Source organism: Sceloporus occidentalis, unplaced genomic scaffold (assembly GCF_023333645.1).
Source record: "Sceloporus occidentalis isolate IW3139 unplaced genomic scaffold, rSceOcc1.0.p SCAF_2, whole genome shotgun sequence".
NCBI lineage: Eukaryota > Metazoa > Chordata > Lepidosauria > Squamata > Phrynosomatidae > Sceloporus > Sceloporus occidentalis.
The window spans coordinates 80,551,544-80,564,506 of NW_028316982.1; the positions used below are offsets into that span (position 1 = coordinate 80,551,544).

General features: G+C 38.7%; 1 protein-coding gene across 1 annotated transcript in view; it reads right to left on the minus strand.

Moving 5' to 3' along the window:
* Positions 1-12,963, minus strand: part of CTBP2 (C-terminal binding protein 2) — a 273,592-nt gene that overhangs the window by 109,643 nt on the left and 150,986 nt on the right. The window contains exon 2 of the mRNA XM_089510115.1: positions 1,590-1,750. Coding sequence (XP_089366241.1) covers positions 1,590-1,647 — 58 coding nt within the window. The 5' untranslated portion in view covers positions 1,648-1,750. The remainder of the gene's footprint in view (positions 1-1,589; positions 1,751-12,963) is intronic.

Sequence of the window (12,963 nt, forward strand, 5' to 3'; positions counted from 1 at the left end):
ATATGGAGTCACATTCCTGCATTAGCAAATTTCTTCTTTTTTTGGGAGGGGGGTGCGCAGAAAGAGTAGCTGTGTGGAACTGTGTTGGTAGAGCAGTTTCTTCCTTAAGCATAATGTAGGATTGTGCCTCATAGTTAAAGTCTTTAAAAAGAGAGATGTTTAACCATGACAGACTGTATGCTACCATTCTGCATTCCAGAATGACGTTAATGAATTTATACTGTAGAAAATAATGCTACATTTTTTTACAGCCTGGACTTTGGAAGTGGAGTAGATGGCAGGGTTTCTCTGTCAAAAATTATGTCTCCTTTATGAAGAGAAATGCCATCTTTGAGAGACAAGTATAAATGTAAGACACACAATTATAAGCTTGCACATGTTCTTCTATTCTTTCAACCCTAGATGACAGGTTCATTATCAACAGAACCTTTCAATTCTAATTATTCAAGCAAAAAAAAAACTTAGCAAGAAGAAATCTTAATAAATATGGTCCAAAATGCAATTGTGCATTCTGCCTTCTCTTGAGAGTCACAAGCATCAAGTGATTTCAAACCAAGCAATATATGTCTCTAGCTCTCAGAGGTGCAGTGATATATTGTAACACAGAGCAACAGATAATAGGAAAAGTCTGGTACACATGTGACAGCAGATGGCTTCCCTCTACCATGGAAACTGTCCATGTAAAAGAGCAGGTGAAGCCAACTGATTAAAGCTGAGGCCAATTTTGTGACATCTCACAATCATGGAGATCATGAATAACTACACACAAGAACAGTGGTTACCAAACTTTGGTCCTCCAGACAATTTGGACTTCAGCTCCTATAATTCCTGAACTGTTGGCCAAGTTGGCTGGAGCTTCTGGGAACTGAAGCTCAAAACAAATGGAGGACCAAAGGTTGGGAACCCCTGCATTAGAAGATTTGAGCCTACTTCCTCATATGCCTCTGAGGAGGTAGGCTCAAAGTCTAGAAAAGCTCAGACTAACAGCTTCCTTCTTTCAGTTAGTCTCAAAGGCGTTACAAGATCCCTTTGCATACTGGTTTTCCCAACTAACACGTCTAAGTCTTTGCATTAAGATAGAACGTAGGGCTGCTATGGAAAATTGCAACAACACTCCCACTTACTCTATAAGGTATCAAGTACCTAAATCCCATTGTGACGTCACTATAATAAGCACTTCCTCACACTCACTCCATTTCATTGTCTGATGCAGACAAAAGGTGAAAAAACATACATAACAACATGTGACAACATGTTATGGCACATGTGTAACAATTTTTTTTTAAAAAAATCTTATAGAATAGACATAAAGGCTTTTTTTTTGGCTATTGCCATTGCTTGATTATTGCTGATACCTTTTTTTAACTAGTCCATAAAAATATATTATATTCATGTAACTACAAAATACAAAAATATAACCTGGATGTAGCACTCTATCAAGTTGTATTTCAATGATAACGTTTGTGCTGAACTTCTTTTTCCTAAAAGAAATAAATGAATGACTGCCAGATTTTCCAGAGATCCCTGGCATATTTTGTTGGATATAGTTGGATTTTGTTGGATATAGTATAGTTCACATCAAGGCTTACCTTCGCAAATTCTGTCCAGTCGCTGCCGTTTGACTTTGTGTTTGTCCACAAGTGCCATTGCGCTACTGTGTTTTATAACTTTTGGAATCAAAGGACAAAGCAATCCTCCAAGAACTTATGGAAATTCACAGTAGTCTGAGTGCATAACGTCACTTTGAATCCTGAAATGAAAAGAGAGTTGTACATTGTTGGCCCTTCATTTTTTAAAAACTGTATTAAAAATATGTACAGATGTTACCTATTTTATCAGGCTAAAACAGCATCAATGCTTTTTGCCCTAAGACAGTTAGCAACTAGCCTAATGTCCAATACCCACTCTGCAATGAAGGGAAAAATTGTTTAGACAAATCTTTGTGTCAGTTCTATAGGTATATTTCAGTTGCAACAAGCTAGTTAAAAGTCCATAGACTTCTCATTAGGTTGCCCAAATAATGACTGTAAGAGCACCATGTCACAAATACTGGTACAACATCAGAATAACATTGTGAGAATATTGTACTTTCACAAGAGGGTAGTACTAGAAATATGTGAATCAGTACAACTTTTGAGGTTTCCTGATTTCCTCCATGAAGATTATTCTAAAGAAAGTATCAGAAAGTACCCACCCTCTCTGCATTGGCACAAAAATCCATATATATTTTTGCTTCCTTCCTTCAATTTATATCCCACCTTTCTTCCCAAAACTGGGACTCAGGTTGGCTCACAGAAAGATTAAAATACAGATAGGAATAAAAACAAAGTTATACCATTAACACCTGGTTAAACAAACTGTATTACTGAAAACTGAAACAATTGGAAAATACAGTGGGCCCTCCACATTCACTGGGGTTAGGGGTGCAGAACCCCACATGAAAATGGAAAACCCACAAATAAAAAAAGAATAGTTTTTTAACCTGAGCTAAGACCTCTCTAAGAATCTCTAGGTCTTCCAGCGGAACTTTATGGTCCACATCTGCCAGAAGTTGACCACAGAATTGTGCTGAAGGACCTATAAAATGTTTTCTCTAGGAATCTCTAGGTTCTCTAGTATGACTTTATGGTCATTGTACAGCAGAGTCACGCTGGAGGATCTTGAGAATCCTAGAGATAGCATATTAACCAAATCCATGAATAATCAGATTCACAAAAGTCAAAGCTGTAAATGTGGAGGGTTGATTGTACCCCAATAAAAGGATACAGTATCCAGAAGTAATAAGTCCCTTTCTCAGAGAGTCTAAAGCCATTTTGCTCATCCCAGAGCCCCCAGGCCTATGCAAAACTCAAGTGGCAGACGCATGAAAACTAACTCTTAAATCATGGATGAACAATTACTATTGGTCTGGGGCCACACATGTGCTCCACCAGACCTGGGAGAACTACAACTTCCCAATTCCTCCCACTTTCAACATTTTTGGCCATTTTTAAAATATGAGGTCTGGGAAAACCACTTCTCCTTTTCTAAACCCAAAAGAAGAAGTGTAGTGGAGGGCAATTTTGCTATGTTTTCAGTTCTCTCTAGCTCGCTTTAAGCCCAAGAGAGCCAATGGACAAGAAGTTATTTCCAATATCAAAATAAAGCACCAACCTTAGCCTATGGTTGTATGTACACTGTAGAATTAATGTAGTTTGACACTACCTTAACTGCCATGGCTCAATGCTATGGAATTCTGGGATTTGTAGTTTTATGAGATATTTATCCTACTTTATCTGCACTCTGGTGGCCCAGAAAACTAAAAATCCCAGGATTTCACAGGATGGAGACATGACAATTAAAGTGGTGTCAGACTGCACTAATTCTGCAGTCTGGCAGGAGCCTAAAAGAAACCACTTCTCTCATGTGGCAAAATTCCTTCATGGCAACAATAGAGTACAGGCACAGGGTGCAGCCCATTTCTTTTTGGATTAGCATTAAAGGCAGGCCACATTAAGCCCTTTGGAGAGCTGCATGCAGTCTGTGGGCCGTGCTTTTGCCACTCCTCCCTTAAATAGAACTGCAAAGTAGTAAGAACTATGCATTATAAAAACACACAGAATTGCTATAATACTTATCTCCTCCTAAATATGAGCTTGTATCTGTTCATTCCAAACTTGCCTGGGACAGAATTCTGTTAAAGCTATATGTCACTCTCTGAGATGCTGCACCTAAACAGATCCCTAGGGACACTATACCAGAATCTTGTCTATTAAAAAGTCACAGGCAAGGTTGGAGATAAGAAATTAGTAAGACTGCAAACTGTAGGTAGAGCTTGAGCTTGACTTATTTTATTCTTTCCACAATATCTGATCATTTCCACAATACCGAAGCACCTTATGAATGTGTGAAGAAAGGAAGCAAACAAGCAAAGAAAGAATGAATGCAGAAATAATTATTCATCCTTATGTATGTTGCCTTCACTATAATCTGGATTTTGTTGTACATAGCTAAACTCTTTCATTAGCATATTTTATTTTATTACAGCTATGCTCATGGATGTGAAGTATGTACAGTGGGCCCTTGATATCCACTAGGTTTGGTTCCAGGATCCCCACCCCTTGTGGATACCAAAATCCATAGATGCTTAAGTCTCATTAAATACAATGACATATTGAAATGGTATCTCCTTTATTTAAAATGGCACAACCACAGTTTGCTTTTTGGAATCTATATATTTTAAAAATATTTTCAAGCCATGGATGGTTGAATCGGTGGACAAGGAGGGCTTACTATACTCAGATCATACATTGTTCATGTGCTTTTAACATAATTTGGAATTTTGGATATGGGGTCTCAGAAGAACAGAGCTCAACATTTTTCAGAACCAAAAGTGATTGGACATCACTTCCACTTTGGAAAAGAGGGATTACCTGGACCTAAAAACAGTCCAGAGGACCAAAAAGCTAACCCTGACCCATAGAGGCTCCCAGGAATACAACTGACTAATTCCTTGACCTAAATATTTGGTTGGGGGGTAATCCATGTGTACTGATGTTTCCCTAGCCCCTGGAAATAAGGATAAACAAGAACATATTTTTTGATATTCTTTAAACTTTTATATTTCACAAACCCATCCACAGTGTTTATGTATACATTTTCTTTGCAGTATTAACATTTTTGGTATAGCTGAAAGCTTTGCAGATACCAACATTGAAGCCCCTTGTTTACTAGAGGATGAAGTTGCTTATTCTTTGATTTTCTGTACCTGAATTTGGAAAAGCTAGACTTGAAATTGGGCTATAGTTCAGTGACAGAGTACATACTTTCCATGGAAAAGATAAGGTTGAGAAAGACTTCCTTCTGAAATTGTGTAAAGCCTTTCCGAGTCAATACAGACAATATAGTAAGCTAATTGGATCCATGGGCCTGTTACAGACAGCCAAAATAAAGCTGCTTCGAGTCACAGTGGACGTATGGTGTTTCAATGATGCATATGTCCTAAGAGTCTAGAAGTCGCACTAAAGCCACGCTCCAGACTGGAGCGTGGCTTTGGTGTGACTTCTGGACTCTTAGGACGCATGCATCATTGAAACACCATACCTCCACTGTGACTCGAAGCAGCTTTATTTTGGCTGTCTGTAACAGGCCATGGAATGGTTCAGTGTAAAGCAACCTCAGATACTTCTAATGCTATAGCATCATCCCACATGTATTTCCTCTGTTTTTCTTGGAGGGTTTTTTTTTTTTTTTTTTTTTTGCAAATGTTGCATCACTATTTACATGTGCTTGGAAAAAGTGAAAAAGCAAAAAGAGACCTAAATAAATAAATAAATATCAGATTTCAAGCAACTGTATACAAAAGACATTAATTTTTCACCATGTAAGACAATCCTACCAGGGATTCTGTGAGACCTCGTCACTTTTTGGCTATAACAAAGTGGTGGGTAAAGGCAATGGGGCCTAGATAACTATGCTCCTGGTGTGTTTCACTCAGCTCACTTAACTGAGCATCCAGGTAAATTTATTATGTGGGGGTCCAATGATTAATTTCTATAAAATATTTACAAGCAATATTTTCTCTGAAAGGGTATTTAGACAAATCGTTCCACCCACCTCTTTCCCAAGGAAATACAGTATATGTCTATGGCAATGACAGTATACACTGTGCTCTGCTCTATCTAGACTTCATACTCTGGCACCTGAGTATTCTTGAAGACACTTCCAGTTCTACTGATGTAGTTTGCTGGTTCTACCCTATGATGCTGAAATCTGTTTCAGCTAGTCAGCTGCTTTCACTGCAATATCTCTTGCACCTGCTAACAGCCTGGCAACCTTCCCTTACAGTCTCCCTAAGATCAGCACTATTTTCAAGTAAATTAACAGCAAAGTGGATTTCTTAGCAAAAAGCATGAATATCAACATGATTAGTTAGAGAGAAAAAGACAGCTCCTGGATACTTAAAGGCAAGTCAAATCAAATGTGAAAGAGAATATAGTTGCCTATAAAATATGTGTGCCTAACAGGGAATCCTAACGCTATGAATCTGCAGTTTCTACAGAATATCAAGATGTCCCACCACCCAACAAAATCATTTTTACAGATGAAGAATTCAACTGCAACGAGTGCCAACTCGACTACAGAGTCAAAACGAAGAAACTTAGCAAAGGATCAGCATGTTCAAACAGTCCCAAAGTATTTGCTGTAAAGAGACATCAAGTTGACCCCAACTTATGGTGATCTTAAGAATGAGAAACCTCCAAGTCACCCTATCATCAACAGTCCTACTCAGACCTTGCAGATTAAGGACTATAGTTTATTGGATTGAGTCTATCTATCTGGAATGTGCTCTTCCTCTTTTCCTACTGCCTTCTACCATAACAAGCATTACTGTCTTTTCTAGTGAGTCATCTCTTCTCATAATGTATCCAAAGTATGACAGACTCAGTTTAGTTACCTTGGCTTGATTTGCTCTAGAACTTAATTATTTGTCTTTTTAACAGTCCATGCTATTTGTAGAAACTTCTCCAGTACCATATTTCAAATGAGTTGATTTTCTTCCTATAAGCTTTCTTCACTGTCCAGCTTTCATAACCATATGCAGAAATCAGAAAAACAATGGTGTGTACAATCCTAAGTTTAGTATTGAATGATATTTTTTGTACATTTCAGGATTTTGTCTAGTTCCCTCATACTTTTCCTTGTAAGTCCTAGTCTTCTGATTTCTTGACTGCAGTCTCCATTCTGATTAATGACTGAGCCAAGATGTGGAAGATCTTGAACTATTTCAGTGTCTTCATCATCTGTTTTAAAGTTATGTAAATCACCTGTGGTCATTATTTTTGTTTTCTTAATGTTAACCTGAGCCAGCATGGCATAGTTGTTTGAGTGCTCAATGATGACTGTGGTGACCATGGTTCTATTCCCACCTCAGCCGTAAAACCCACTGGTGACCTTGGGCAAGTCACATGCTCTCAGCCTTAGGGGAAACCTTCTCTGAATACATCTTGCCAAGAAAACCCCATTATAGCTTCACCTTAGGGTTGCCACAACTCAGAAACAACTAGAAAGTACACAACAACAGCAATGTTCACCTGTAAACCTGCCTTGGCACTTTCTTCCTTAACTTTCTTCAATAATCATTCCAGGTCTCTGCTATTTTCTGTACAGCCCAAAGTATACAGAAATACACTTTGGAAAAAAATTATTTGCAGTATAACACATCAACAGCCTAATTTTGGCAAAGCATGTTTAGAATCATTTGTGGCCTCCAAGAACCATAAAACATTGAATATTAGTTGGAACAAAAATATCAGAAAAGGGTTGAGGCATGAGATAGCCCTATTTGACATCACATTATCTTGGGAGAAGGACATGGTTCGCTCCAAAAAGAACAGTCCCTTTAGGATAAAAATAAGCTATGACCAGCTTGCTGAAAGTCTTACTTGTAGATATTAATTTGATATATGTTCCAGTGATGTGTAACCCTGGCTCGTGTCATTTGTGGGAAAGTAAAATGTGGTTTTAAACTATGGAAACATTGGGCAAGTCACACTCTCTCAGCCTCAGAAGAAGGCAAAAACAAACCCCTCTGAATAAATCTTGCCAATAAAACTCCATCATAGATTTATGTTAGGGATGTGATATGTCAGAAAGGACTGAAGGCACACAACAACAACAACAACAACAACAACAACAGCAACAAAATGTGATGGGAGACAATGAATACCAGGTGCCATAGGGTATATTTCAGAGGAAGGGACTGACAAAATCACTTCTGAGTATTCCTTGTCTATAGAAAGCTTGAAATTCATAGGCCTGCCATAAGGCAACTGGAGACTTGAATGCACATACAGAAAATGTAGTGCCCTCAATCATTTAGAAATGTACACTGTAGAGGGAATGAATATTTGAACCTATAATTTCATGTAGAGACTAAATGATACAGATAGTAATTATGTTCATTGTCAAGGCCCCTTTCATGACTAGAGGTAGTTATGGTATTCTCCCATGGTATAATATTACTTACTGACTTTTGCAGTTCTAGAAGTTAAGGATAAAGTATCATCACATTGTTTTGAAAATCTGAATAATGCTATTTCGTAATGCTTGTGATCCTAGCTAGCTCTCCAACATAGAATCCCTAGCAAAAGTTTAGTTTCAATCTTTCATAAGCTACTACTAATAGTTAACAAATGCAATATGATGATGTTAGGAGTGGAGGGGGGAAGGGGGGGAGGATAAGACTGTAACAAATCTCCTGCCTACCAGGATCACAATTTCATGGAGATTATTGTTATTATTATAGATGGTTATCAATTATGTATCACATTGATAGTTAATTTATAAAAAGAACAGGGGCTTGCTGGTGCTGCTGAATTCTGACTGATAGGAGATAGGCGATTTCCTGGTAGTTAATGGCCAATTTCCCAGCAATACGACTGCAGCATAATCACAGAGATTTATAGTAATAATTAATTGATTTCCCCCCTCAAATTGTGAAGATTCTAAAGAGCATGATTCCCACTCCTATTAATAATTAATTCTGCATTTCAGATGTACCCAAATCCCTGTACTCTAGGCACTAAAGCATTTTTTTAAGTTACAGTATTACCAATAGGAGCTTTTGGGTGTGGGGAAGAAGCCGTATATATAAATAAAAGATTACAGTAAATAAATATAGTAGAAAATGATAGATGAAGTATTTTCCATTTTTAGCATTTCTCAGTGTAATTTTAGCACTCATCTAATCCAACAAGAATAGACTACTGTATGATTGGTAAGGAGGATGGGTTAGGTTATATCAAGGTAAAGCTTTTATCAGGCAAATGCCCTACCAATTATACAGGGTCTGGATGAGACCACTTTTCATCTGTAACCCCCATGTTTTCCCACTCTTTTTTCTGCCTTTTTTTCTTTTCACAAAAAAAGTGATTTTTTTAAACCCACAACTGCACAAAGCCCTTTGACTGCTAGTACTAGGATCCATCAATCTTGAAGCACCCTTCTATTAGGTGTGTGAAAATTAACTTTCTGTTGTTCAAAAGCCAATTGGGAGAGATGAGAGCAGCTTAGGAGACAAGCAAACATGGAAATGTGTATAGGCCAGCCCAACCTTTAGGCAGTGACACAGCTGGCTCAAGGTGACAGATGCTAGGGGCAATGAATCCCCACCTCCACCCCACAAGTAATTCTCCTTAGTTCCCTGGCCGTTCCATACTTCTAAAGGACACAACTATATGATCACTGTGGTCTCTCCTACAACCCTGAAGTAGCTTGCTGCCTTCAGAGGCAGTGGATGGCACTGTCATAACACCCATATTGGAATAAATGTTAAATACCAGAAATGTCAGTTCTGTTTCCTTGTACAAGAAAATAAGTGGGTGTGCTTTGTCCATGCCTTGGGCACCAATGCATCTCATATGCACAAGCAAACAAATATATGTACACAAAGATAGAGAAACATGCTATAGACATAACCATACCCTCATGCAACCATATAATGGTACAGATAATCTTTTCATTTGGGAGAGAAGGCCATGTATACTTCACTTCAACCACCTCCCTCACATCATGAGAATTAAATCCAGTAAAAGCAAAGCAAGCTACAATTAAGCTCCTACCACTATGGTTGGCTCCTACAGCACTGAACTGTCTTTGTAGCAGCAGAAAAAACTGGGTTCCTTGTCTCCATTCTGTACAGAACAATTCCAGAGGTTTGAATCTTCATGGCTTGACTCAGGTATACTGCCACCTAGGCAATTTTGAGATAAAGCTTGGAAAGGCAATAGTTCTAGGGAGCTAGGAAGTGAGATAGCATTATAGAGTAGTGAATCATGTACTTGTTATTCCTGATCTGCAACAAGGATGCTTTAGCATCAAGCTGAGGGATGTGGACCTCCAGATATTGTTGGACTGAAGCTCTCATAAGACTTAGGCGGCATTAATGAAGGATAATGGGAGCTGCAGCTGACATTTGGAGGTGCTAAGTGGCCCAGCCTCTCACCTAGGGGCTCACCTAGAGAAAGTGGAAATAGCAGATTGCTTAGCTTATGCACAGTTAGCAGTTGTTCTTTTTATGTAACACAGTATTGAATGTCACCACTATCAATACATCTGTTCTGGTAGTGTGGCCTTAGTAGTGATGGCAATCAGAACAGAGACTGATATTTCTGTCCTCCTCATTGCCAAGTCATCACCCTTAAATGCAGTTTAAAACACACTGCTGGGAACAGCCATTTTAAATTGGTAATGGCTTCATTATTTACATGGCTGAAAATCTCTGTGTGTAAAATATTTGCTTTTAAGCCAACTGCACTTGACAACAGCAGGGACTCTTAGATCATCGGGAGCACAGAGGAATTAGAAAGGAAAGGAAGCCTCAGCTACTTTTCTCTGGTAATTAACAAATGTAACAAATCTTGAACACTTAAAACTGGAGAGTTCTACACACACAAAAGAAAAGCAACCTAGAACTGTTGAACAGCTGCATTTGTTAGAAGCAAGAGGTAAGGGGGCTGTCAAACACACCACTTCAAGAATGTATGAATACAACTTTAAACCAGAAAAGGAACAGAAAAATCCATATTCATTGTTTGCTCAGAGGCTGCACACAAACTTAAGGCCTAATAAATGACTCTCTCACCAGGACCTCAATAAACACAAATCTAGTTTGATAAGCCCCAAACTGTAAATGTGAAGTCACCCTACTACACAGGTACCATAAGATAGGCATATTCATAAAGCACATTCCTATACTTTAGCTTAAAATACATAGAACAATGAATTCATACAATTCAATGCATTTGTTTGACTACATAGAAACAGGAATAAACTGCATAGTGGATGCAGACATACATATAATTCTTGACCCCCTAACATTCCTATTTACCCAACAGCCTTATAGATCTCCACATGTTAAGCATAAAGATTCAAAAAGGTCTCTGTAACCACATTTAGCTCAATGCACATATAGGGCTTTCATTGGTAACCAATCCATTTCAGGATTTCTAGTAACGGGAGTGTGACGGAGTCACTCCACAGACTTGGTTTCCTGAAAGACAGTCACAGTTTGGGCTGACTGTGAGGGAGGGGCTACAGAGGAAGGAGTAGATATAAAAGGCAGGAGTAAATGGCTGTGACTTCAATTGAGGGAGAGTTTAAGAGAACTGAAAGGAGTTGAAGGAAATTGAGTTGAGGGAAGGTTTGAATTCAGAGGTGGTTCTTGGGTAAGAGTTCTAGGGAGCGGGGTCAGATAGGGAATCTGACTGGGCCTAGAGAAAGTCAAAGAGGCATTCTGACAAGCTAGCAAAGAAACTGGAGAAAGATACAAAGGGTCTCACTACCATCAGAGAGACATCACATTGTAGATTGCAAAGAGGAAACTGTGAAATGCCTGCAAGTTACATTAACGTAACCATACCACGCCTCAACTATTCTAAGCTTCTTTCTTGCTATATGTTATTCAATAAAGTTAATCTTTATCTGTTATAACTGAAGCCTCTGCCTGAGTAAATTCTAGACCATATAGGCACAGATAAACTGTCACACTGAGGTGCAGCGTGAATGTAGTTCAGTATCCCAGCAGGGACCTCAGGATACTCCCAAACAGAATGCAGAAGCCAGCTGGTGCAGTGAAGGATTCATTTACAGAGGACAGGAGGCAAAAACTATTTACAGCAATCACAGAGCACACAGACAAAAGCAAAACCAGCTTTCTCCCTGACCAACTAATTCTCAAAAGCAATGAACAACAAGCCAACAACCAACCAACCCACTCATGCTGAGCTGTGCTTCTTATCTTCCTGCAACCTTGGCTAGTTTATTACATCATACATATAGCCTTGCTGTCCAAGTTTCTAATACACATAGTAGACTGTCTTCTCTGCTGCTTTCTTCATGGCCATGATAATCCGATGTCCAGGCCTTAGTCACTCACACACACACACACACACACACACACACACACAAATTAACTCTGCAGTTCTGCAGGCATAATACAGTATAACACTATAGTATGACACAAACACACTACTTAAGCTAATAAACTTATAAGAGGAAGAAACTTGGGACCCTAACGCTGATACACTTAGGCAAAATGTATAAAGGGGTGGGCGCTGGGCAGGTGTCATTGACAAAGGGCCTTCTATAAAGGAAAGGTAAGCTCAAGGAATATAAAGGAGGTCACATCACAGGGAGCAATGGCAATATACAGTGGACCCTTGTGATATGCTGCGGTTTGGCTCCAAGATCCCCCATGGATAACAAAATCCATGGATGCTCAAGTCCCATTAAATATAATGACACAGCAAAATGGTGTCCCATATAAAAAATGGAAAATAAAGGTTTGATATTTGAAATTTATACTTTTTTTGAACACTTTCAAACCGTGGATGCTTGAATCCGTGTATAAGAAATCCATGTATAAGAAGGGCCGACTATATAGCCATGCATTATTAAAGTATCCTTTCCAGATTTTTGTATTGAAATATGTAGAGCAAATAAACTACAGTATATACACACACATATATACTGAGTTGCAAAGGTAAAATTTAACCAGAGTTCCAAGGGTTTTATGAAACAACAAACAAAAAAGTTACACTTATGTTTTTATTGAGGAAGCAGGTTACAGATATGCAAGCAAATAATTCCAAGGGTATGAATAGCAAGAGAGAAAGGATGGAGTCAAACTAGTGAGTAGAAAACCCTTGTTCAGCTAAGAAACATGGAGTTATAGCAATAAGATTCCCAGCAGGTCAATAATGAGAAATACAGGCTGAAATATAGGGGAACTAAGGCATTAATGGAGTAGTGGTTTGTGTGTTTGACTGTGACTCTGGAGATCAGGGTTAGATTCCCCTCTCAGCCATGAAGCCTACTGGGTGACCCTGGGCAAGTCACATGCCTTCAGCCTCAGGGAAAGGCAGTGGCAAATGTCCTCTGAACAAATCTTGCCAAGAAAGCCCCATGATAGGGTCACTATAA